At 46.0% G+C, this 27,644-nt stretch overlaps 1 protein-coding gene across 1 annotated transcript in view; it reads left to right on the top strand.

The window, feature by feature from the left end:
* The window catches only part of PLPP3 (phospholipid phosphatase 3), an 80,470-nt gene that overhangs the window by 52,343 nt on the left and 483 nt on the right, over window positions 1–27,644 (top strand). The window contains exons 3-5 of the mRNA XM_069480053.1: window positions 2,568–2,848; window positions 3,242–3,299; window positions 13,620–13,796. Of these exons, the coding sequence (XP_069336154.1) occupies window positions 2,568–2,848; window positions 3,242–3,299; window positions 13,620–13,796 (516 nt within the window). The remainder of the gene's footprint in view (window positions 1–2,567; window positions 2,849–3,241; window positions 3,300–13,619; window positions 13,797–27,644) is intronic.

Here is a 27,644-nt window from a genome sequence, read left to right as displayed (position 1 = left end):
CATCTGAGATTAATCAGTAAATTCGTGCGAGAGATGTAGATTTCCAGTGGAAACCCAGGCATTCTGTATCTTAGCATCAAACAGGAAATTGTGCTGATGCTCAAGCTGAGCCTGTTTCTTAATCTGTGGTTCAGGGAACTCAGGAGCAACCCAAGGGCAAGGATTTTGCCTGGGGCCTTGGTTCTGCTCCTTGCAGGTGGTATCATCTTCCAGGGAGTAACTTTCCTCTGTCCTTGCTTATTACGTTTGCCTGGTTGGCAGGCTGGTGGTGGAAGTAGCACAGGAGAATCGAGAATAAATGTCATTGCAATTATGAAGTAATAAATCATGGAGTCTAATGCATTCATTCTGCAAACGAAGAACCAACTTATTCCCAATTCACTCCGTGAGCAGGGACTCGAACCCTGGCCACTTGACTCCTGGTTCAGTGTTCTTCCGCCTGCACATAAAGTCACATGAGTATGATTTATAAATAAAGAAGAATAAGAAAGTGTAAAAGAACATGGCTGTGGTATCAAACATCTGGAACTTGTTTGCCTGAAAGGTTACATAGGGTAAAAGTATAAACAGGTTCAAGAGGGGAATTAGATCATGAATGCAGGAAAGAATGCTGGGCAGAGAGTCAGTACACCTGGGTCTAATCTTTAGATGTGAGTTAATTTGGACCTAAGTTGCTTCCATGTATAATGGCCCCTTTCATTAATGACTTGCCATGCTTCTCAGGTTTTAATCTCTACAACGTGTTATCAGAGTTCTTGGTAATGTTTAGGGGATATTTCCAATTTTGCAATAGTCAGAGGACTACTGTCCTGCTCCCTTTCATTCATTTGTTCCTCCAACCAATAGTCTCTGAGCACCTACGCAAGGTCGGATATTAGTTCTGTTCTCTCAGGGACTGGCTAAGCCAGGTTGCTGGCTAGACTGGCCTTTGACCACGTCCCTGTGATATAGACTCATACTCAATATGGTCTGGGAAAACAAAGCATAGCACTTACAGATATCAAGCATTTGTAAACAGAGTCCCAGTGTAAACGTTGGCAGTGGTAGTAGTGTTCTCACTCCCGCACCTGCTTATCCCGGTGTTTCCATCCTACATGGCTGTCCTTCCCCCGACTTTGGAGCCCTCGGGGACCTTGATCAGGCCCCGTGCCTCGATGCCTTCCCCCACTGGAAAAGAGTAACGGGAGCCTTTGCAAAGGAGTGTCCGGATATGTCTGTCTATTGCTTCCCTTGTGGTCGTGAACATGCTCTCTGCTCTCTGAAAGGGCAAGGGTGGCTCCACATCCTGCCCCAAGAGGAAGTGTGAAAGGGACTTTTGTGGTGAGTGATGAGTTGACCATCACTGTCCTCGGGCTGCGGTTGCAACCAGGAAGTGGCCAGGGCTGTGCTGTGGAGTTTAGACAAGGGCAGCAGGCTGTGGTTGGACATCACCAAGGTGGAATCGATCCTCTGCTGCAGAGACACATCACAGACATTGACCTTGCAGAGCACCAGCAGGCCCCCAGTCTTAACATAAAGCCAGGCAGTTGCGGGCGAGGGACTTCCTCTCTGAGGCTCAATGTATCCATCTCTTGTTTGTTGGGAGGATTTCATGAAATGAATATAAAAGCAATGCCTGGTATACAGTAGGTAATCAATAATTGGTAGCTTTTTAAAATGTTTTGTAGTGAGAAATCTCCCCTAAGCATCACGTAGTAGACACGGTATGAAAGTCAAGACTCACTCACTGTCCTTTAGGATCCACGAGGACAACACAAGCTGACTTAAGGGAACTCGCAAACACTGAAGGGTGTTGTACGAAAAGTTCCTTAGTTTTTAGACTAGTGTTCCACTCATCATACCGTACTTCTAAAACGTAAAATAAAAGCATCACTTCTATGACCCAGGTCATTTCCTGTTCATGTTATCGCATTTACAACCAACAACTCTGCCAAGGCGAGCGGCGTCCTTTCCTGGAGAGGGAGGTTGCAGCTTGGAGAGGTTGTGTTATTGCTGAAGGACACCGGCGAGGTGGCAGAGCCTGGGCTCTCCAGGACTTGGCCGTGGTGTGTTCACCCCTTCACACAGAAGCCCCCACCACGACACGATGTTGGCACGACGGCTGAGGCACTTAGTAGGGTCAGATCATTGTTGGGGATTCTTAACCCCAAATCCCAGAATCCAAGATTTGCTCAGACTCGTCCGACCCCCAGACATCCTGGCCACCCTTAACCATGTTCACGATTCTTCACCTAACATTTTTTTTCTACAGCTAAGTCCTTATTTGTCGCTCTCTTTAAAAAAAAAAATCTACATCTTGATATATTTCATTGTCTAGTTTTCCTGTTACAAAGGTTTTATGTGGCCATATAGGACTTTAAAAAATAAAGCAATCATTTTAGAACTTTTGATCTTTCCTCTTGTGCCTATTTGTGTCTGTGCACTTCCTGAATAGAAATTGACATTTTATGGATGATAACCTGAAGTTAAATAGTGAATATTCCCCGATGTCATTAGATAGCCTTCACAGCATCCGTTTTGATGATGAGTCTTGATACTGCCTAATTTCCCTCTCGGATTGCTTGCAGATCATCACAGGGGAATTCTACCGGATCTATTACCTGAAGGAGAAGTCCCGGTCAACGATCCAGAATCCCTACGTGGCCGCCCTCTATAAGCAGGTGGGCTGCTTCCTCTTCGGCTGCGCCATCAGCCAGTCTTTCACAGACATTGCCAAAGTGTCCATAGGGCGCCTGCGTCCTCACTTCTTGAGCGTCTGCAACCCTGATTTCAGCCAGATCAACTGCTCCGAGGGCTACATTCAGAACTACAGGTGCAGAGGCGATGACAGCAAAGTCCAGGAAGCCAGGTGAGACACACCTCCCCGAGGCCAAAGCAGGCACCCCTTTGGTGCAGTACGGTTCAGGGAGCACTCACTAGCGGGGCCCTGGTCTAGGTGGGTGAGTAAGGCATAGTCCCAATTCTTGAGGAACTCACAGTCAAATGATTGAGATACATGTAAATAAATAATTATGATATAGCATTGGTAAGACCGTTCATTCATTCATTCTTTTGTTTATTCATGAATTCACGGGTGCCTGCTATGTTCCAGGCATGTGTCCAAAGCACTACCACGGATGCAAAAATGAACAAGACACAGTGCCTGCTCTCAAGGTTACAGTCTAGGGAGGGAAGACAGACGGACAAGTGTGTATCAGGGATGTGAATATGGCCCTTTCATGGCCCTCTCTTGCTCTTGCAGGAAGTCCTTCTTCTCTGGCCATGCCTCCTTCTCCATGTACACTATGCTGTATTTGGTGGTAAGTACCTTGCCTCTGATTCTAGTGGGGTCCAGCCCCAGCTTAAACTGCTGATCTCATAGCCCTCAGACTAGTTAGGGACAGACTTCACTGTGAAATCCTTGAAAAAGTTAGCTAGAAAAATTAGGTTTCATTCTGAGCTCTGCCACTGCCTTAGCAGAGGTTGCTTTACTTTCCAGGAATTTTCCCATTTTTCAAATAAAAATGGCATTTGCCATGGCTACTTGATAAGGATTGTGCCCCCTTTTTGAAATTATAAAGTGAGAAAGACACTTGTATAACATTTGATGGTACAAGCACTGTTTTCTGAAAACCCATGAACTCACTCGATTCTTGGGGTAACCTTATAAGTAATATTATCTCTATTATGGGAAAAGATTACTAAGCACGGGTCAGAGAATTCAAGCGAATTGCCAAAATTTACACGTACACCAGAACTGTTGCTCAAATCCAAGCCTTCTGATCGAATGTTTCGCAGTGTTCACCGTGTCTGTCTTCCTTCATATTCTCCTGATGAAAGGACTTTAGGGATTATCACTACCTGACTACTTAGAGTGATCTTGAGTTTTTCAAAATACTTGTGCATTCACGAGGACATGTGACCTCATAACAACACTGTGAAATATGAAATCCATGTCCTCGTGTCCCCATTTCTCAGATCCAGAGACCAAGGCCCGGCGAGGTTAAGCAGCATGTTTATTGTCAACTAGTGGTGGAACCATGGTGTGCCTGCCATGTCGCCCTTCCCGTGGCCGTGTCTGCTCTGATTTCCCAGAGATGCTTGGATAGTGCGGGTGAAGGGCCCGCTCCCCTCCAGCTGCCATGCAGACGGTGGGCTGGTCTGTTTTTCTTTGTCAGTTAAATACGGGCTTCCCTGCCTTTCCTCTCCCCTTGCATGAGGTCCGTTTGCCAAGGCACTTCCTGCTTTCAGCTGCTTTGATGGGAGTTCAGAGTGAGAAGGTGCCCAGAGGTCAGACATAGCTCAGAGGAGCATAAGCTGTTTGGAAAAAGAACATTTTGATTTCAACGTATTTAAAAAAACATAATTAGGAATTGGAAAAAAACAACAGAGAGGTTGTTTTGTTTTGGTTTTTTCCTAACCTTTTCCAAGTTTGGAGGCCTCTGGGCTTCCCGTTGCCTAGGATGCAGAGCTGAAAGGTGGGCCCAGCCTATGAAAACACTAAACATGGATTTTATTTATTCATAAATAGCACTTCCCTTCGTTCTTCATTTTGTGTGTGTGTGTGTGTGGTTATTTTTGTTTTGTTCTTAGAAAGAATAATTTAGCAAAGATATTTAGGTTCCTGCTCCATGTGTATATTTTACCCAGGGCTGGAAGCAATTTTAAAAATGTAATTTCAGTGTTCTGTAAAGGTGCTTTGAGAAGTTGGGTATGTGTTCATTTCTTTCATGTCCCTTCATTTTATTCTGAAAGAAAAATACTGGATTATTTTGACTCCAGCACCGTGCACTGCATCCTTTACAGCTGCCCAAGAGGTGAGGATGTTAGCGAATGTTGGGTGCCTTCTGTGTGCTGGGCACTGTGTCTGGATTATGTGACAACATGTGACAACATTTGCCTCTCGGTAACCTGATGAGATGTGTTTTCATTATCTGATTTGCAAATGCAAACAAACAAACAAACCCAAATCTAAAAGCGAAGTCATAAAAGTTCTACGGTCAGTAAGAGGTGGAAGAGATAGTTGAAGGCACTAGTCTTCATGATGTGAACATCGTTATATGTTCTCTTCATTGTACTGCACCGCAAATAAATGAAAACAAAAACAAACCTTTTCAGGATAAACTTAAAGAATCTAACCTCTTGGCCCTAATTTCAATGTCACTTGGCCTGCCTTTCTTCTTCTGTTTTAATGATTGAGATGTCCCCTGCCCCCTGCAACCACACCATCACCTCTCTACCAGCTGTGGTTACAGCCAGAAACCTCTGCGGGGTGACGGGTGAGTAGTAGATTTTGATTGAAGGTTTGTTTGCATCTCTCTGAGGGAGGAAAAATTAAAGTGACTTCACGTTGCTGAAAGGAAGGGAGGAAAAAAGAGAGAGAGGAAAGGAAGGGAGAGGGAGAAAAAGAAGAGCCTTCTTAATCCTTCATCTCCTAAGCATGTTATTACACCCCACGCCACCAGCCTGTCACGCACATACCCACACCTTTGGGACTCTGACACACACCCAGAATTCAACATTCACAGCTCGCAGACACCCACATGTATATACATACAACATATATATATATATATATATATACACACACACACAGAGAGCTCTATTTTTAGCTCTAAGGTTATCTTGCCCTAAAACAACCTCTGAAAATAAGAGCTAAAAAAATGCGAACAGCGCTCTTTGCCAGGGATTGTTTTTATGTGATATTACAGTGAAATCCCAGCCCTTGTAATGTCCAATTTGCAAAACTTTCTAAAGGAAGTTTGAAGAACACCCCTGCTCCCGCCAGAGGAGGTGGGAAATCCTGCAGCCCGTCCAAGAAGCCCTTAGACCCTCCCCCAGTGCTTTTATGTTGGGCTTCAGGAAGTGCTGGAGTTGGCGAACAGTTTCTGCCCACCCACCCCCAACCCCGCACCCTGTGCTTTTGTTCACGCAGCCTGTGATTCACAGCTTCCCCAGTGCTGGGGAGAACCACACTGGAGCCAGCTGGCCATAGCATTGCCCCCTCTTGCCTTTAGAATCAGACTGATGTGGAATCAGATCTGGCCATGTCCATTACTGGCTATGGAACCATGAGTGGGTCACTTAGCTTTAGAGCCTCAGTTTACTCATCTGTAAAATGGCAACGAGCATGTCTATTTGGCAGAGTTGTTGCCACTTTTCCTTTCTGGACCCCATTTTCCTCATCTCTCAAATGAAAGAGTGGGATTACACGCTGTCTGTTTATCTCTCAATCTCCACAGCTCTATTTGAAAGGAGTCTGAACTTCCCAAAGTGCTGAAAAGAAAGATAAGAAACCATCAGGGACAAACTTATGCCACATTACTATTGAGTTCAAAGAGAGCGGCAGACCCGAAGCACCAGCCATCTACGCTCCAGGACTTTCGGTGGCAGCCACTTCTAGAGCCTACACGGCTTTGAAGGGCACCCCATATTGGGAGTCATTCGCAAAATGCTTAGCTTGGAAAACCAGGCCCCAAACACTGATATCTCCGGGCACAGAAGCTTAAGGATCAGGTTTAGGCTCGTTAGAGATTAATGCAAATTCTAAACAACAACAACAAAAACCCCACAGCATATATGAGCATAAACTGTGCTTTCTACCTCTGAGTCCTGGCCTCAACCCCAGAGGACCACATCTGGATTGGCCCTCTACCTCCCTGGTCAGGGACTGAGGATGACGTGGTTGTCCGGATAAAATGCCAACACCAGGACAGGTTACCAATTCATGTAGCACACCCGGTGTCTCCTCTGTTGTGCCAGGTGCTCTGCTATCTTCTGGGGATACTGAGATGAATCAGATGTGGGCCTGTGCACATCTGCTCAAGGAACTCACTTGTGCATTCAGCCAGTATTCAGCAAATGTTTAGTGAGTGACTCTTAACGCATCAAGATAAGGGGTGGGCACGGGGCAGGACGGGAGATGTGTTGATTAGTAAGGCATAGTCACAGCCCTTGGGGGATTCTGTCTAGAGCAGTAGCAGATGATGATAATAGTCTGGTACATGGTGCAGCAGGGAGAAGGGTATATATAGGTTATCAAAGACACTCAAAATTGTGCCCCCCGAAGCTAACCTGGAGTGGAAGGTGGCAGAAGCCAGGGAAGGCCCCCAGTAGAGTCAGTCACGTGAGGATGGAGGAGATGTGCTTAGGGGAAAGGGAGGATGGTGACCTGGAGAAGTGCAGGCATTCAGTTCAGCGCAGCTTGCGTGGCTGGTGGGAAGCAGGGAGCAGAGGGCACCCTTGAGAGTGGAAAAGACCTTTGAGATCATGAGCCCCAGCTCCTCATTTTGCAACTCAGATTAGGCAGCAGCCAGTTTGTGTCCAGGCCTTTCCTTGGCTGCTGTGCCCCCGGGAATCTGCACCTTGCCACCTCACCTTCTTTAGGTCACTCTTCCAAGCAGTCTTCCCTGACCACCCTGTTTAAAATGACAGCCCCCTCCTTTGATACTATACTGTCTGGCCACCTTTGCAGCTACTTTTCCCGCCAACTTCTCACCCTGGGACATACCATACTTTCATTTGCTTGTTTGTTTATTTCCCTCAACTAACTTGTAAATTCCTTGGGGCGGGGAGGGGTTTTTATGTCTTTTGATTCACTACTTACTGTATCCCACTTCCCAAAACAATGCCTGATGCTCAGTAAGTATGCAATGAATATTTGATGAATGAATGAAACTCTGACGTTCCCAGGCCATGCTCCTTTCCATTCCAATTGGAATTATTTTTGTCTTGTCATCACTGACTTTATAGATCATTAAGGGTCTGTGTGGTGGAGGGAAGATCTTTGCGGCATTTTTACTGACCTCTTTACCTATTGACTCTTTACTGTGCTGTCCCACGAGAACTGTTTATATGTCAGAGGGTTTGCTGGGTGCCATGGAAACAGGGAAGTGGCTGTACTCTGACAGCCGTGTTCTCCGGGCCGTGCTTGTTAGTCATTGAGGTTTTGTTCCACATGTTTGGCATCCCAGAGCCTGGGGTCTGGTATACCCGCAAGGCATACCCACAGATCGTCTGTGGAAACCCCTTGCAGGAACAAGACTGTTGTTTCCAAGGGGAATGAACCACTGGACCAGATGTTTTTCCCCTTTCCTCCCTGCCTCACTCACTCACCCATGCACATGTCCACCCATTTCTGAGAACCTGTTTTGTGCCAGACCCCGTGTGAACACCTGGGGACCACAAAAAGAGCTCAAAATTTTGGGTGGAAAGCCAGAAAAGTAAACAGTTGCAAAAACAGTTGGATACATTCTCTGCTTGGAGATGGCCTGAGGGGACGGAGCACAGAGAAAATGGCTGTCACCTTTACTATGAGAACGTACTGAGTCAGTTCACAGAGCCCCCTCCGGGTCGGAGATTCTGCTACTCTCTTACAAAAGCTGTACACCTGCATTTCAGATGTGGGCGTTTATAAAAGTGTGTGACAGGTGGATTAGAGGAGCCTGAAGTTCCAATTGTCCCCTAGAGGTTGTCCTTTAGTGTAGTGCCCTCAACTCGCTTCTCTTCTCCAAAAACCAAGACAGTGCAAAGCAATAATCCCCCAAGGAAACCGGGTGGTTCTGTGGTTTGAATGTGGACTCAGAGGCAAACTTACTGTGTGTAAACCTGACTCTCTGTTACCTTGAGCAAGTGACATGGCCTTTTTTAGCCATGGTTTTGTCCAGCTCTGCTCACCCTTTTCTTCATCTGTAGAATGGGCACGATGGTGTCCACCTCACAGGATTATTGTGACAATGGCAGGCAATGTCATCTAAAGCACCTAGCATAGTATACGGAACAGTGGCAGTTTTCTTTTCTCCCTCGTAGGGACAGAAGACAAGATTCGATTCGATTTTCTTCTAAAAAAAGGAGGAGAAAAGTCAATCAAAAATTCTTTTTGTTCTGAAAGTTGTTAAATGATTTTCCAGAAAGAGGTTCTGGGTCTACACCATGTCTGGGAGCCACCAGGCACATGAACCAGAGCCAAATGGGAGCCCTGGAGGAGATCAGAGGAGGGAGAAAGTTTCTCGCTGTGGGTGTCAGGAATCAGGAATCCGGACGGGCTTCCAGGAAGAGGGTAGGCAGGGACATAAGGAAGGACAAAAGCCTCCTTTTCACTCTTAGCAGGGCTGTCCCAAGAGCAATGGAAATGAAGTGAGAGGACAGTGCAGACCTGTTCCACCAGTATGCAAATCGTGTAATGAGACACAAATGACTCAGCAAGAACATGCATGTGACTCACACACACATCTGACTCTGCTGGCTCAGATCATAGGAGTGGGCTCACGTTCAGTCGGACCTTTCTAAGGAGGTTTTGTTGGAATTCCATAGGACCCTAGTTTTGAAGCTAGCACCAGGAAGGAGAAGAGAATTCCACTTAGGGAGTGAGTTCCACATGCCAAGGACTTTCACATACATCGTTTGGGGGAGGGGAGGCAGACATACACTGTCCTATTGTAATCTTTATCATATCCACAACCAACAGTTTTATTTTAGCAATTGGAAGCAAAATCTTAGTACAAGAAAAGGACTTTAAGATTATATTCTTTTTTAGTGAAGGAGCTTATTCATATCTGTGTCTTTCATAGTCTTGAAGATAATAGATGTGTTTAAAAAAAACAAATCTCTTTATGTTATATATGAGAAAACAGAAATTCAGAGAAGCAGAGTGACTTGTCTGGGGCCATATAGCTGGTATGTAACAGAGAAAAGATTCCAATCTAGTTGCTCTGACTGCAAATCAGACACTTTCTGCAGTGTCACAGCGATGCTTGGGAAGTGGGTTCCAAGGGCGGATTCTCAGATGGGGAAGTGAACACAGGTCAGGCAGAATGCCAGCAGCAGCCTATGTGAGGTCAAGGTGATTTTGGCTTTCTGGTTTTGTCCAGCTCTGCTCACCCTATTCCTAAGCACCTTTTTCAGGGTGCTTAGTACTTTGCTGAAACCTCTGCAGGTGTTCTAATGCTGGAAAAGTCTCCTTGGCCCTTTGAGTGGGAATGAATGGAACCTCCAGAGTTACTCCTTGTCCCTAGGACCCAGAACAAACTTAGTGATCCTAGTGAGGCCCAAACCTCTGGCCTAGAACAGCTCATGTGAACTGGGCTCTCAACTGGCAAAATCCACTCCATTTAGCAGTGAGATTGGTGTGTGTTGGAGGGGATTATTAGATCCTTTGATCAACCTCAAAGCCTGTTGCCACCAGCTCACATCTCAAATCAGATGTAGCCACTGGGCGGAAGGTCATTGTGCAATCTCAGTCTTTAGCAACTTACTTACTTACTTGATTTGGTGATATCCCCATGGTCATTGAGTAAATCTCATTTACCAAGGCAAAAAGGCAACCTAGATTTCTCAAGAGTGTCTTGAGTGCTCGTCCTATGGCAGACAGGGTCTTCCGTGTTGCCTCCCTTGGTCCTGGCATCCCTGAGAAGGAGATACTATTCTGTCTATTTTACAGATAAGGAGACTTAGAGATGTTAAGTGACCACATAACTACTAAGTGGCAGAGCCAGGACTGGGATCAGGGCTGTCTCGCCCCAAAATGCACTTTACTATTGTACTGCTTTCCCCTAAATCCCCAGCTGTAGACACCAGTCCGGACCTGGAGGTGTTCCTCCTCAAACGTGTTAGTTACTGGTGGGTGTCTGGGAGCAAGCTCTCATCTGCTCACTGCAATTCCACGTCTGACCGCTTCCCAAAGGAATTCTTTTCCCAGGGCCGCCTGCTCCTTTCTCATTCATAAGCACTGCCTTCCTCCCTTCCTGGAGCTATTCTGATGACTGGTCTCTTCCTCCCTCCTCAAGTTCCTCTCCTGTATTTATTTTTTTCTTTCAGTAACCTCCAGCCTTAAGTATCTGAGTCAGTGAAGGGGAGATGTGGACCTTGTCCGGTTGGGAAACCCACCCTTCCTCTGCCCCGCCCTGGTTTCCAAGGCCTGCGACCTAAAGTCTGCATGCAGGGGGGGAGGGCAAGGGTTGGAGGATTTGTAACAAGCATTTTCTAAGAAGCTGCAGATTTTTCAGCGGGGGAAATAAGAAAATCTTGAGACTACGAGGTCCAAATTATGAAAAGTGGTTAAAAAAATAAAATCACCTATTTATTGAGTAGCATGTCATGCCATCCCCTTCATCTGGGTTTAGCAACCAAGCCATCCCACACCCAGCCTGGAAGATAGTAGTTGTTACATTTATTTTGTATGGGAGAAACTGAGGCACAGTGAGGTTTTTCTGATTCAAGCCTGTGCTCTTTCTCTTACCCACCCCACCCTGTCCACTGCCAAGAATAGCTGGAGGAAGGCCAGACCATAGTGGGCACACTGCAAATGGATGAGTCCACATCCTTAAATTTGCCATTGTCCTAAAAACTTGTGTTGAGTTGGAGCTAGACCAACATCATCTCCGTCCCCACTCCCAAAAGAAAGGGACCTTTTGATCCATGACTGCAGAGTCCACTGGTGGGTCGTTTCAGCAGAAATGAGGGAGTAGCCTTTGGCCTGTAGCTTTGGAGTCAGTGACTTTGGTGTTGCCTATTCTGACCCAACCTTGCCTAGATCCCTTAAAAAACACCCAGGTTAGTTTTTTATGGTACTCAGTGCCTTGCTTAAAAGCATATAATTTTTCACCATTGCTTACAGTAACATTTTTCAACTGTGATTCAATAGGTAGGTGTTCTGTGAAAATAGTGATTAAAAGTCAAATAAGTCTTTTTTCCTGCAGGACTTCTCAGAGCCTTTAGTAATCTTATAAGCATTAGGAGTGACAAAAATAAGAATTTAGAATAGAGGATTCATAAATCTTCTTTTTAATGACACTTAATGTCCCATGCAATATTCCACGACATCTGGTTTGGCAAACACTGGCCTACTGAACAAAGGCCAAGTTCCTTTGACACCCAAGGCCCTTGGTGAACTGGCCCTTGCTGGACTCTGTAGCCCCATGTCTCATCACCCCCCATACACCCTCTTCTCCTTTTATCCTGGACTATTGGAAGTTCTTGGGAACTTTGGTGGCAGGCCCCAAAGTCATGCCTCTGCCTAGAATATATACCCCTCACTACTGTCCCCTTAACTCCAGCAAACACCCATTCATCTTTAGGATTCAAGTCAAGCATCCATTCCCCTTAGAAACTGACCCTTTTTAGGGGGTCCATGGGAATCCAACTGAATTTACATATCAACTTCTGAATTTAAAAGTTGCGTGTTCTTATAAATAAAAATTCTAGCTTTCTTTCTATCCAAATTGTCCTTTGTGTCTCTCACTTTGTAAAGGTCCCATGTACTTCTTGTTAAGTTAATTATTATTTATTGAATCATATTTGCTATTATGATGACTTTGTCTCTTGTTCTAGATTTTTAACTATTATTTGTAGATGAGAAAACTATTAAGTTTTTATCACTTGTTTGGCCACCACTAACATCAATGTAATTGATCTCTTACCAGTTTTTTGTTGTTCTTAGATTTTCCAATAATATATTTATATAATTTTAAAATGATTATAAATTTGCTGCTGTTTTCCATGCCTAGCCTTTTTGAAATCGTTTTCCAAGTAGTTGAGGAGTCAGTCTTGGACGCTTCACGGCGGCCAAGAGTGACTCCAGGATCGTCCACTCTTCTGTCCCCTCAAGACTGGCAGCTGGCTTGCTCTTTCCTCACCCCCAAAAGAAGGTGCCCATTTGTCTCAGGAAGGGCAGAGTCACGCCTTTGCCTCTGCTCGGGGTCTATCTTTAGGCCATCGGCCCCCTCCCCTCCGCTGTCCTCCCCTTTCTCCTGGCCGTTGCAAGCGCTTTGATTTGTAGTGGGAAGTTCCTCCTGTCCCCTCGCCTCTTCCTCCTCACTTCCCAAGTTCCCACAGGAACCTGGGAAGTAGCTTGTGCCCAGAGGTTAGAACGGAAACGGCAGCAAGATAACTCCGAGGGGACAATGCCCGGCTGACGTCATTTCAACTTCTTTGCTTCAGCCAGAGGTGTTTTTTTTTTTTTTTCCATTTTTCTTCAGGTTACTCTTTGACCCCACCCAGTCCACTGTCCGTCAACCTCTGCTTGGAAGTTCTCCGGCATTGTCTGGTTGGTTTATGTGTTTCCTTATATTTGAATTCAAACTCCACAGTTCCAAGCAGTAACTCAGAAACGTGTCCTTCTTTTGAAAGAGAAGCATCTCACAATAACTTCTCCTTATGGCTGGGTATTTTATTACCGTGGCAATGCTGAGACGCCAGTAGTCTAGGGATTGTACAACCGTAATCCCCAGCGAAACGCCCCAATGTTGTTGAGCAAATTGTCATCAATTGTAAAAAAAAAGAAATCTTTACTAATCCTGGTTATTATTCTGTAATTAGTTTCAATCAAGAAGAAGATAAAAGGAAACTAACATTTATTAAGTGCCTACTATGTACTAAGCAGTGTGCTAAGGCCATTTGCACGTACTATCTTGGTTGGCTCTCCCTAGTTTATCTCCTTAGATAAACTATTTTTTCTTATTTTCTTTAGTCTGAGAACCAAAGCTGTATTTAAATAACTGGCTTAAAGCTCATGTGAAATTGAATGCCGCCCTCGGTCTGCATAGTTCCATTTAGCAGAAATATAGCATGTGTCCAACCCTGGGTCTTCATGTAGGTTACTGGGAAGTCACTTAGTGTTTATTCCTCTGGTCTCTTCCCTCCAGCTATACCTGCAGGCCCGCTTTACCTGGCGAGGTGCCCGCCTGCTCCGGCCCCTTCTGCAGTTCACCTTGATCATGATGGCCTTCTACACAGGACTGTCCCGCGTGTCAGACCACAAGCACCATCCCAGTGATGTCCTGGCAGGATTTGCCCAAGGAGCCCTGGTGGCCTGCTGCATAGTAAGTAGCATCTTGTCTTCAGTATGCAAGAGCCCTGGGCTCTTGCTTGTTGCTTGTTAAATGTTTCTAGCTCAGTGACCAAAGCCAGGGAACCCTCGTTCCTGTTCTCTGCTTGGTATCTGAAGAGCCACCCTGCCCTAGGATCCCTACAGTAAAATGAGAATAATTCCTGCTTCTTTGCAGTCTGTGAGTTTTGATCCCATAAGTTCTGTAAATCCTCTTCTCTGTAAACACAGAAGGTTTGGGCTCACAGAATATTGCAATTGGAAGAGATCTTAGATATTATCCAACTTGCTCATGTTGTAGATGAGGAAATTTGGGGAAGAAACTTGCCCAAGGTCACATGTCAATGGAGTAGCAGATCTAAGTCTCCTGACTCACGGTGCTCACATGCTGCTTTGGTGGACACTTAGTATGCAGCAGAACCTCTCAGCTTCTTGGGAAACGTCTACCCTTCCCTCTGTGACCTTTGGGGTGACTTGATCAGACCCTAAACCGAGTGTCGGCTGGAGAAGAGGAGGTTGGCTGAACCCTAAGGCCTCTCCCCGTCTGAAGGCCTTGCACAGCAAGTCACAGGGTTCCCTAGAGACTGAATGTGAGATGGGACACATGCTGATTTGTCCCAAATGGATGGGTTACCCTTTTACATATTTCATCCCTGACTCCCCGTAAAGGTGGGATAAGGCATTCTCCCTCTCTGTGTCTCCATCAGTAAGCTCTGCTTTTCCTGCCTGCTGAAAGTTTTGAGAGGCTTAATCAGCAAAGATGATGGAGCACCTACTTTGATCCATTGTGCCTGCCTGGGCTCTACTCAGAGCAGCTCACGCCAGTCCGGCAGGAATCCCAGCACACAATAAAGGCTGGATGTTTAAGCGCCACACATGGAGATCATACTGTTGTTAGTATTCTCCTTGCTCATTCACAGTAAGAATTATGAACAATAGAGAGATCTAAACCAACTTCTTATCCTTTCCTGGTTTCTAAGCCCGGCTGCAGGCCTGTGTCTCCCTACCACAGCCTCTTCCCCTCTCCTCTGTGATAGCAGTTACCACTCTGGATTGAAGTTATTGATGTGGCTTGCTTTAGGCTGTAAGTTCCTCGGGGGCAGGGACCGTATGTAACATAGATAGATGTTATTCTTCCTGTCTTACCAAGGCCTCTCCGGGATCTAGTGCAGAATATGTAAATGTGTGCTTAATAAGAAAAAAGCTAGAATCAATGAATTGACCTGACCTTTCTTGAGAGCACTATAGGGATCATTGTCTGGAAGGCACAGGGATGAATAAGGCCCAGCCCTCGTTCCTAAGGAAATCCGCTTCTAGCGGTTTGCACAGCCGGGCCCAGCACGGGAGTGACAGTAAAATGGGGGGCTGCAATAGAGACGTGCAGGGGCTTCAGCTGGCAGGCGAGGGCCTGACTCTGTGCAGCGGGCGAGAAGAGGGAGAAAGAGTTGCAGCCATCAGAGTGGGCACCACGAAGAAAGTAGCATCTGAACTGCCTGCCAGCCTGTGACACGGGAATCCTAGCCTAAGGGACTGGCTGTTCTGATGGCTTTCTTCATTGCTTGCTTTTTCTTTTCTTTTTACTTTTTTTAAGTAAAGGCCAGAAGGGAGAGAAATTGGGGGAGCAAACCGTTAATGAGAGCAGCTGTCACTGGCCAGCTTGTTCTCTGGTGCCTGGCCCTTTAATGTGAAGTGACAGTGGGGGATGGGTGTTTGCACGGAGGGGTAACCCTTTGCTGACTGTGCCCTTCTGAGCTTTGCTCTCAGCAGGAGGGCAGCTCGAGGGGGCCTGCTGTTGTGTTTCCTCCTTGGCGCCACTGCCCTAATTGGAGTCTCCTGCACCCCCAATTAAAAAAATTAAAAGGTGGGGGGATCCTTCCCAGCCTTCCTCTCTCCTATATCCTAGAGTACTGGCCATGAGCAATTAGGCAGAGTGTTTAGGAGGACCAAGGCTTGTTTTCAAGAAGTGAAATGGAGGGGTCTGACTTTTATCCTGCTTGGCTGTCACTGACTGCAGCAAGGGACAGGAATTTGGTCCAGGCACCGTGCTAGATGCTTTACCCATTGTCTCCTCTTAGCCACTTAGTGCCATTTTCCTCTAGCCATTTTACAGATGGAGTAACTCGGGCTCAGAGAGATAACTTAAGTCAAGGTCAACGAGCTAGTAGACAGCTGCCTCCAAGATTGTAACCAACTTAAAGCTATGCCCTCTGCACTCTGCAAGGAAGGGAGGCCCCTGAAGCTGAAGGCCGGCTGGAGTTGACTGGAGGCAGAAGCTGCATAGACAGCTGTTCAGAGAATATCATTTAAGTGTACACAGGGTCCTTCCCAACGCTTTGGGCTGATCCAGTTATTGCTTTGATTTTGAAAGCCTGTTTTGCAATGTAAAGATGGTTTGGAAAGGAGTGATAAATATTTTTCCCTGTCTTCGCCCACTCAGCTGTGAGCATGCAAGGGCAGGGACTCAATCGTATCACTTTTCTTCAAATACCTAGCACTCAGCCTGGTGCACAGGACATCCATTGGCTTAGAATCCCAGCACTGGCAGGTTCATTTCATTGAATCCATCAGGGAGGCCAGGGCAAGGAAGGGCCTGGAAGCTGTGGCTACTTCAGCATAAAAGTTTGTGAATGCCCAGCTGGGAGAAAAGAAAGCAGTGTATCTTTTTATTTTATTTTATTTTATTTTATTTATTTATTTTTTGATTGTACAATTTCAGGATTCTGTTGTCTTGGGTTTGATTATGAGGAAGACTGAAGTAAAGTGCAGGACCCTGGATTGAGCCAGAGGCGGGCTGGTCCCTGAGGAGGTGTGGGGAACCAGGAGGCCATCTGATGAGGACACTGGGTGCCCAGGAGAGGGAATTGTGAGGAGAATGAAGGGCATCTGCCTCGTGGGTTTTTCCCCCAAGTTGTGCGTGTAGCTCTCACATTCCGGGCAGAAGTCCGTGGCCTCTGCTTTGCCTGTGCTGTGTAGCAGAACGTTCTCCTAAGAATCAGGGCTGGCTGTCCCAGGGAATCCTGGCAAAAGCCAGGTTCTCCCCTAACTCATGACCATATGGCACAGAAACAGCAGCTGAGGTTAGGAGGCCTGGGAAAGAGGCACGACGTGGTACAAAAGCCACTGCATGGGGAGCCGGGACGCCCAGGATCCGTTTCCCACTCTGCCAGATAACCTCCTGAGCCACGCCCCTGTGGACTTCCTGTTAACTGAGGTGTAGCGTTTGCTGACATTTACTGCGAGCTCCGTCACTCGGAGAGAAGGTAGAGCAGCTACAGTTGAACCCCGGCAGCCCGACACGGAGCCCGTGCTCCAAGACCCAGGCTTCTACTGGCCTCATCTCTGGACAGCTCCCCACCTGCTGCCAGGGGTGCTGGACCGCTCCATATTTTCCAACACCCTGCGTGCTTATCTCAGATACCTGTCCCCTTCGATGGGGCGCAGCTCCGGTTTCACCTCATCTCTGATGAAACCTCAGTATTAGTTGCCTCTGCTGTAATAAATCACCACAAACCTAGTGGCTTAAAACAACACAAATTTTTCTTAACAGTTATGGAAGTCCAAAGTGGAAAATGGGTCTCACTGGGCTAAAATCAAGGTGTTAACAGGGCTCTGTTCCATCTAGAGGCTCTAGGGAAAATCCACTTCCTTGATGTTTCTAGCTTTCTGGAGCTGCCTGCATTGCTTGGCCTGTGGCCACTTCCTCTGCCTTCAAAACCAGCACATAGAACTTCAGATCTCGCTCTCTCATTCACTCTGGCCTCGCTTCCATGGTCGCATCTGAACTCCTGTCTCCCTCTCATAAGGATCCTTTGGTTACCTTGGGTCCACCTTGATAACTCAGGACAATCCATCTCAAGATTCTAAACTTAATCTTGTCTTCGAAGTCCATTTTGTCATGTATGGTAACATCATTAACCAGTTCTGGGGATTAGGACGTGGGCATGTTTGGGGGGACATTGTTTAGCTTTCCACACTTTCTCCAGTCCCTGAAGACAGCTTTGTCTCACTTCCTTCCACAGTCCTTTGCACTTTCTTCCTGCCATGGCTTTTCAGGTCTGTCCTGTCCAATGCCTGCTCATGTCTGTCTGCCCAGCTAGATTGTGGGGTGCCTTAGAGCAGGATCCATGGCTTAACCTCCTGGGTGCTCATTCTCAGTGCCTAGTTCAGAGGCTGGTTCATAGTAGGCGCTGGAAAAGCTTTGGGTAAGTGGTGAATGATGACTTAGCTTGTGTTTCAGGCCAGACACTCCCCCTCTGAGCCCAGTTTCCTCATCTGTGATTGAACTTGGAGGCCCTGTGGCTCCGTGACCTTTTTGCACAGAATTTCTACAGCTCAGCTGACTTTGTAGTGACTGACTGTGGTGCATGTGTTACCCTAGAATGTTGGGCCAGTCATTGCAGAGCCTCGGGCGACAGGCTGTGACAGCCAAGCACTTTTACCCGGGTCTGTTGAGGTAGATCCCGTCACAGCAGGCAGACTTGTCTAGACAAAAATCACATGCCAAGTGGGAGTGGATATGGTTTCTTCCCCCGTTGCTCACTAACTGAATGCTTTCCAGAAAGAGAAGACAATGAAACACAGCACAGACGGAAAACGTACACAGTGTTGTGGTCTCAACACGAAGACACAGGCACTTAGGGTCAGACGGGCGTGCACAGTGATGTACACCTTCAGAGACGTGGTTGGAGGCACACGGGACAAAGGCAGAGAGCCACAGCCCGGATAGACTGAGAGGCACATGGGCAGACCCAGTCACACCCAGACACATAGACATCCATTCTCTCTCTCTCGCGCCAGAACTCAGAACCACAGACACACATCGACAGACGGATGCAGACACAGGCACATACTGACCCTGCCAGCCCCCTCCCACCTACACAAAGTCACTCCTACCAAAGATGTGAACTCTACAGTTGGACTCACCCAGGGGCTAGGATGAAGGAACAGACATCAGTTCATTTCCTGTCTGGTGACAACTTGCATATCTGGTCACCTCCTCCCTGACCCTCTAACAGATGGCAAATTAGGGGTCCCTGGGAGGGGTCAGGGGAGGGCCAGGCCGCCATTGCTGTGGTTCAGCAGAGGAAGCAGCTGCTTGTGAATTTCATAAACACACAGCAGAGTCTTTCCTGGTTTTCCTCTTCCCGGGGGTGTGGCTCAACCAGCGGTCGCTCTTTTGTGTGCTGCTATCTTCCTCCAGATGCAGGGAAGGGCGAGGGCATTCTTTGTCTCTGCCCCAGTGAGGTGACCTTGGGAAAAGAGACCAACAAGAACACCAGTGTGAGGAAGAGTACAGTGATGACCACCCCTGCAAGAGGAAGCTGTGGTGCAGAGAGAGGGTGGGACATGCCCAAGGGCACACAGTGGCAGAGTAGGAACCACATCCTGGTTTCTTGATTCCATCTCAAAGGCCTAAACTAGTAAATTCCAAGCATGCTTGGTCTAAGTCATGAATTTCGAAGACCTCTTCCTTCTCTAACAGGGGAGATTCCCATCTATTCTTCTTAGATTTATTCCACTGATCCCTGGGCACAGGGGAATGGTGAAATGACCTTCCAAGTCTCTTCTGGCCCTGCAAAAACCTAGCTCTTTGCCCAGGAGGCCCTGAGGCTGACCTTGCCACCCAGGCCCCATGCATAGGTGGGCAGGAATGTGTATGTAGAAAAGGAAGCAAAGGTAGAAATAAGTTTTGGCCCCAAATAGGTGATGACAGTATCTTTGCAATACTCTACAGTTTGCAAAGTACATTTGACCTTGAACAACAGTGGGAAATTTGCATATGACTTCTGACTCCCCAAAAGCTTAACTATTAATAGCCTGTTGTTGACTAGAAGCCTTACTGATAAAATAAAGTCAACTAATACATATTTTGAATGTTATACATATTATATACTGTATTCTTGCAATAAAGTAAGCTAGAGAAAAGAAAATGTTATAAAGAAAATCGTAAGGAAAGAAAACATATTTACTATTCATTAAGTGGAATGGATCATCATAAATGTCTTCATCCTGATGTCTTCATGTTGAGTAGGCTGAGGAGGAGGAGGAGGGACTGGTCTTGCTGTCTCAGGCGTGGCAGAGGCAGAAGACAATCTGCATGTAAGTGGACCTGTGCATTTCAAGCCTGTGTTGTTCACGGGTCAGTTGTACTTCAGAAACCTCCTTTCTTATTCCCCTGCTGAGATGGATGGGCTGATGGGACAGAGGCTCAGACAGGGGTATTGTATTCCTGCCACTTGCTAGTTAGGCCTACTGGGCAAGTCACTTCACCCCGCAGCCACCTCTTCCTATTCTGTGAGTTGGGGATGATGATACTTTACATGATTTTTGGATTGATGATTCCGGGAATAGAAGATGCATTGTGCTTGGCACGTACAACATATTGATTGAATGTATATTGTGTGATCAGTACTATGCTTTCTTTTAAGGATTCTGAGCTAAAAGGAGTTGGTTCTTGAAGAGCTATGCAATAGCTTTCTAAGACTTGACCATGATCCATAATAAGAAATACATTTCACATCATAACCCAATAGAGGCTAACTAAAATAAACCACAGATAACTAAAACAAATATTTCACAAAATGAGACCTACCCTTACTATGTGTGAGATATTCTAATATTTTCTGTTTAACCTTTAAAAATGCTGGTGGAAACCATCCAATAAATTAATGTTGAAACTTACTAGTGGCTTGAGACTATTCTAGTGGGGACAGACATGTAAACAAACACGTGCAATAGAACATACTACTGAGGACAGTAGGGTTACAAGAGAAAGGGCAGTGAATTCTTCCTGAGAGTGTTGGAGGACTAGAAAGAATTCCTAGAAGAGGCGATTCTCAAAAGACGGACCGGAAATTTGTTGTAAGATACAAAAGATGAAAAAAGGAATTCTATGCAGAAAGGATAACACAAAGACACGAAGATGGAAAGAATATGGTATGTTTTGTGACCCTAGGAGCACAGAACAACAGAACCTGTGGGATAATGGGGGGAGGGGAACTCCCTTTCAGCTTCAAAATTGGAGGATTTCTGGGAGTGGGGTCTCTTCCTTTGTTCAGCCTCTGTCATCCCTGGGTACCGCATTCCTGAGCTCCAGCTCCTCCTAGATCTAGCACCTCATTGACAGAGCTGTCAGGCCCCTGGGTCCTCCTTACCAGATGCCCTCCTTGGGGATAGCCTAGGAGTACCTTTCTGGAAGGTCCCTGGGCTGGGCACAGATCCCTGTTCAAAATTGCCCACAAATTTCTTTCCTCTGCTCCTCCAAACATTCTTCTTTTTGCAGGACTAATGTCCTTCACATTCCTCAATACCAGTGGTGATCCTTAACACTGGTAACTGAGGTGGGATTTGAATAGCCCTTCATAGCTAAAAAGTGTTTTCACATAGATTATTCCATTTAAGACTCACAGTAACTGTGAGAAGGTAGACTTTTTTTTTTTTTAATAACATTTGCACACAAATACAGGGCAGATCCATCACCTGAAGTCATAAAACTTCCTTATTTTGTATAAATTCGATACCATAGAAGAGTGTGGCAGCCTGGGTCACAGCAGTAGCATTTTGGGCAGTAGACCCTGCTGCCTGACTCCGAATGTGACACTCTTTCCGCCTCATCATGTTCCTTCTCAGATATACCAGGAAGTCACTCAACACAAACGCTGGCAAATTCCCAGTGCCAAAACCCACTGAAAGCCTTTTATTCAGGTCAGAAAGTAATGATTGCAAGTGGGTAACCCCGTCTAGCCGAAAGTCAAGGCTGCGAAACATGGCTTTTCTTTAGATGGCACTTGCTATACTTAGAGAATGAAGGTAAGCCAGGCCCCAAGGCTTTCTCCCCCAAAGAAAGTTATTCCTTCCTTAATCCGTGAGAATGCTCAGTCTGGTAGGCCAGGAAGCTGAGAGGAAATCCAAGGCCAAGGCATATGGTAGTGTATGCCCAAGGAGCAGCAGCCATGGCCCTGTCTCACACAGTGGGGGTGGACCAGCTTTATTGAGAGCTACAGTTTCTGGGCTCTGAGCACAGAAATGGCTCAATACAGTCCGTTCCCTTGAGAAGATCACAGTCTAAAAGGGGAAATATGACATAGCATTTAACGCATCACGTAGCAAAGCCTTTGGCCTAATGCTGCCATGGAAGGTCATTAAACGTTCTACCTGGGTATCAAAGACAGAAAATGAAGGTGGCTCAGGGAAGGTATCAGGACGCCCAGTGTACAGGTGAAGGAGATGTTCTCCAAAAGATTATATTGTCTAAGACACATGGCCATGCAGTGGCAGATCTAGGGTTTGAGCCCATCTGTTCATCCACAGGCTGTCCACTGATGGCTCTCTTAACTTTAGTCTGCATAACAAATACCAGTAGTGTTTGTTAAAGTGAAAATTCCAGGCCACACTTCCGGTAAGTCTGGAGTGGGCTCAGGAATCTGCTTTTTCAAGAAGCACCCAGGTGATTCTGGAACAGATGGTTTGACGACAACACTTTGAGAAATACTGGAATAGAGGACTCTCAGTTTTCTTATAGTTTTAAGATTCTAAGATTCTTTAGCTTTATAGTTCTCTACCTTCATTGGCATCTAAGCTCAGTGGGAGCTTATAAAAATCTTAGTGTATGAGGGTGTGATTTCTATCTTCAAAGAGTTCACTTTTACACACTCTCAAGAGGACTCCAGAAACATTTAAAGGACAATTTTGTCATCATAATCTGTCCTTAACAAAATGACCCTCAAAATTTGCTGGCTCGGTTATTCCCAGCAACGGCAGTGGAGACCTGGTTACCGCCCAGACTTCTTGTCTCTGGCCGGCCTGGTGCTTGGTGACCTCTAGTGAGGCAGAACCCCACCGGGGCTGCACTGTGTGGTCCGAGGGCACTGACATTTCCAGAGTGGGTAGATCCTTTTGTGAGTGTGCTGGCTCTTCGTAGGGCTTTGAGAGCAGATCCTTTATGCCCTGTGGAAAATTGTCATCTACACGTGGTCTCTCTATCCAGCTTGAATCTGTGCAAGCTTTCACATGTTCATTCGTATTCTCAACTATTCCTATTTTTCCCCCTCTCTGTTTTTCCTTTTTCTAGTTTTTATCTTTTCTCTTCATCACAGTAAATGGGGTTCTTGCAGCTTAGAGGTGCCTTATTTGTGTGTACTCTTGGCGTTGCCTGGAGTGCTTGGGTAAATTAGATCCCCCTCCACCCTGGGACCACGGAATAGCCCACCATCCTGACCCAGGAGAGGGTCAGAATCACCACCCCAAGACAATATCAGAGGGAGCCAAAACATGAGAAACCAGAGGAAAGTGGACCTATACTTTTTTCCCTAGCATAATTACTGAAATTTTAAGAGTTTTTATGGGAACAGGTGCAAAAATGTCTAGAGTTGAAAACAGCTAGAAAGAAAAGTATTGCCTCCCCCTGCACACACACCCACCTACAATAGAAGAAAAATTAGCCGGGTTTGGTGGTGCACACCTGTAGTCCCAGCTACTCAGGAGGCTGAGGCAGGAGGATTGCTTGAGCCCAGGAATTTGAGGTTGCTGTGAGCTAGGCTGACGCCACGGCTCTCTAACCCGGGCAACAGAGTGAGACTCTGTCTCAAAAAAAAAAAAAAAAAGGACCAGCCTGGGCAACATAGCAAAACCCCCATCTTTTAAAAAAGACACCTACACATACACACCACCTCTGTCAGCCAGTCCTGTCCTCAACATTTCAGACTCCGTCCCTTCTTGTCTTTACTGCGTGGTGGTGGTTCAGGATTTGTCCTCTCCTTGATGCTGCAGTCCTGCCTGCAGGCTTATGGCACCTTTTCTGACTCCATCTCCAGTTTAGATACCAACATGATCTTAATGTAAGTCTTTCCAACATGATGCTTCCCTGCTTAAGCCTTGACAATGATTTCCTTGGGCCAAAAGGATGTGGCCTGAACTGCTTAACGTGTCCTAGGAGGCTTTTCAAGATCTGGCCTCATCGACTGCCCCAGCCTTGCTCCACTGAGCTTCCTACAGCTCCCGAACGTGCCGTACTCCCTCACTCCTGTGCCTTTGCACACGCTGTTCTCTTTGCCTGTAACAACATTCCTGGCATGCACCACCTGGGTAACTCCTCCTTATCCTACAAAGCTGAGCTCAAATATGCATCCTTTGAGAGAAGCGTTCTAAGGCTCGCTCCCCACCCTTTCCATCTGGGTTAGATAACACATTCTCTGTCCTTCTTTAACACCCTGGCTCCCATCATGATCCTTAATACACTGAGTTGTGATTGTCTGTCTGTCTGTTTACCTGGCTCTCTCCCTCACTGGCCTGTAAGCTCCCGAGGGGTAAAGGACTCTGTCTTATGTATATTCATCTTCATATTCTTGGAGCTTAACACACAGCAGGAGCCTAATAAGTGTTTATTGATTACATTCCTTTATTTTTTAAAAAAAAGTGGTTTTTTTTTTTTTTTTTTTTTTGAGACAGAGTCTCACTCTGTTGCCTGGGCTAGAGTGCCGTGGCGTCAGCCTAGCTCACAGCAATCTCAACCTCCTGGGGTCAAGCGATCCTCCTCCCTCAGCCTCCTGAGTAGCTGGGACAACAGGCATGTTAACACCATGCCTGGACTAACTTTTTCTATTTTTAGTAGAGATGGGATCTTGCTCTTGCTCAGGCTGGCCTCGAAGTCATGAGCTCAAGTGATCCTCCCACCTCAGACTCCCAGAGTGCTAGGATTACAGGCGTGAGCCACCGTCTATGCCCGGCCAGCCCAGGCTGGTCTTGAATTCCCAGGTTCAAGCAATCCTCCTGCCTCAGCATCCTGAGTTGCTGAAAAAAAAAAAAAAAAGTGATTTATAAAATTCAAATAAATGGAATTTCTTTGACTAGAGAAATAGAATTGAGCGAATGTACTGGACAGTATAACTTAGAACTCTTCTTGGTGCTTATGGTATAGTTTTCTTGATTGCTGAGACTGTATTTATTGTATAATGTGTTTTTTTTTCACATAGCAGAGAAGATCTCTGGCGTAGGGCTGTGGGCTGGGAGTGGGTTTATTCCATAGACCTAAGACAGGGACTTAATTTATATAGATCCTTCCCAGCCTGGGCCTCTGGGTTTTCTTTCTGGATGGAGATCATCTTCTGTAGGAAATGGAACTGCTCCAAGCCTAGAAGTTTTTACTTTTACTAGTTCTTTCTGTGTTCTGCTATTCAAACATTAAAAAGACTGAGCCCTGTTTGAGTCTTGACAGGATTATGTTTCATGATCCCCCAAAAGTGTTTGTGTAACCTCAAGCCATGCTGAAAGCGAAATGCAGCTTAAAGTGGGATTCTGCGGGACCCGACTCAGCTTTTCATCTTGCCACTTGACAGTGTGCGTGATGTGTGAGTATGTGGTTCCTCCTAAAGTCGATAGGAGTTGTATGTCAACGAGATCCAAGGCCAGAGTGCTTGCTTCCCAGCAAGTAGAGAGAATTTTAGAAATTTAACAACAAAAATTTATTTAGCTCCTAGTTTGTGCAAGGCCCAAAACTAGGTGCTATGGATGATACAGGTTGATTAGGGCCAGGGCTCCATCCTCAGGAAGCCTCCTATCTAGGAGAAAAGGCCAATAAGCAAAGTTTTGGGCACATGAGAGAGCATGACCTACTCCAGCCCCAGTAATTACTCTGGTGTCCAGAGCATTAGAGAGGGGAACACCCTTTACTGGGCTTTGTGTCAGACAAAGGTTTAGGTCTTCTCAAGTTCATTATTCCCACCTTACAGTTAACATGTAGTGGTCAAGAGCCCAGAAAATTAAGTTGGGAAATAAGCAAGTAGATTGAGGTGGTAGGCTATCCAAGCTCTTGAAGGTGTTTGACTGGGGCGGGGGTGTGGGGCTGTACCCTACTATATTTGCCCTTGGCAGATGGGATGGAGTCTGGGAGAAAGATCTCTAAGAAATTAGGGCTGTACGAGCTCTTATTTCATGAGTCTAGCTACTAAGCTGGAGTAAGTAGAGTTGCAAGCCAGTGACGGAGGGATGGATCAAAACCTCTTCTTCCGAGACAAAGTGAAGTAGAAAAGGGAGGATAATTTGGAGGTAGAGATGCGGATGTCAAGGCACCCATCAGATGATAATATCGTTTTCGTGCAGTAGGAAGTACAGCTACATGGGGGTGGGGGAGATAGAGTAAAAGAGGGGTCAGGTTGCGGTAGAGAGGAGTTGCAAAGTCTAATTATCTTCACATTGAACTTTAATCATGTCTGTTAGCATTACCTTACACTGGGAGCAGTTGAAAATCTTTTTCCAGACCTCTTGTAAAGGATTTTCTAGCAGGGGAGCCTAGAGCATCCTGGAGGTTGTATACAGGTCTTTTCTTTCCTGATTTTCAAGTTTGACTCTGACTAGGAGACAAACCTTTCTATACCACAGTTATCATTGTTCAAACCGCCTTAGAAAAGAAAGGGAGAAGCCTTAATTTTTTCCTTTGCAAAATGTACATTCGATGGCACTGAGGCTGCAAATGTATTAAAATGTTACATTTCTTGACTAATTTTTCATCTTCATGTAGTAGCCTAGAAACAGCCTAGCTTTCTTTTCTTTACCTTTTTTTTAAACAAAAAATAATAATAATTAAATGTTTCACTATAAGTAATGGGTACAAAATTCTAAAGGTACAACAGGTTTTACAGTGACCAGTAAGTCTCTGTTTCACCTTTGTCTTCTAGCCATCCGGTTTCCCTCCCTGGGTAACCAGCATCACCAGTTTCTTGCTGTGATTTTATGGCACGTTGTTGATTCCTGTGTTACTATAGAAGGGACATCGCGGAAACTGGTTTCACAAACAATTCAAGTCCCTACTGTGGCCAGGCCCTGGATGCTAAAGCCTTAGTTTGGTGAAGTCTTTTCTTGCCTATAATGTAGCCAGAATGAAGTCATAGCTCTATCTTTACTAGCGAGCACATTACCCTCTGTAGGACAAAGAATTTTCAATTCGGAAAGCTTTGGACGTAAGAACTTTGAAAGTGTTTTAGTCCCTGTTTCAAAACCCAGCCATGTGGTTCCTATTAAATTACATGACTGATAGCTGCCGCTTATGGTTATTTAATACAAGCTCCTGTTGCTATATAGCTCCAGTGGATGTCTGCGTGTTTATTTTGCCATCGAATATAAAGCATAAATTTGTCTTACTCCAGTAGCTCATCAAGTTCTTGAATCTTTCATCACAAGCTCGTTGAGACAGGAACTATGCCTGAGCCACCCTCACACCCTTGCAAGTGGGTGTTCAATAAATGTTTCTCCATGATTCTAAGAAAGACTCAGTGAGGTCACATGCCTGGCAGGAGGAAGGACGCTGGGAATGAGCGATAGGAGGTTTTCCATCGACCTTGCCTCCGGGTCAGTTGCTGACCGCCTCAGTAACGACACTCTGGCTCCTTGACCCCCATCAAATGGTCGATACCACTCGGTTTTCAGGAAAAAGTGATCACCGCTGCTTCCTTACTCCGGCCCCTGCTGAGAGGAATTCGCATTGGCTGAGGTTTTCTGGTTACACCCAGGATTCCTTAGTGAGGAAAGGGAAAGTAGAGTGAATTAATGACTCTGACTAATTATGACTTACTTCCTCTGCTTAGGAACTTATCTTTCACTGCTGTTTATTCGCCCTGAGAAGTAAGGAAGTACGGTGGCAGATACAGGACACTGGACTGGGAGTCCCTAGAACTGGGTTCTATGCCCACCTCGGTTGTGCAGCCTGGGGCACGTCACTGCCCTTTCCTGGGCCTCGGTGTCCCTATCTGTACAATAGGAAGTAGGAGTAGACTATGTGATCACGACAGTCCTTCCCTATTCAAAGATCTATGATGTGGGGCCCCTTTTCCTAAGCCTGTGCTCCTGGGAC

The sequence above is a fragment of the Eulemur rufifrons genome, chromosome 8 (genome assembly GCF_041146395.1).
Source record: "Eulemur rufifrons isolate Redbay chromosome 8, OSU_ERuf_1, whole genome shotgun sequence".
Taxonomy (NCBI): Eukaryota; Metazoa; Chordata; class Mammalia; order Primates; family Lemuridae; genus Eulemur; species Eulemur rufifrons.
Note: the sequence above shows the minus strand (reverse complement) of the source record. Positions and strands in the feature narration are given on the sequence as shown.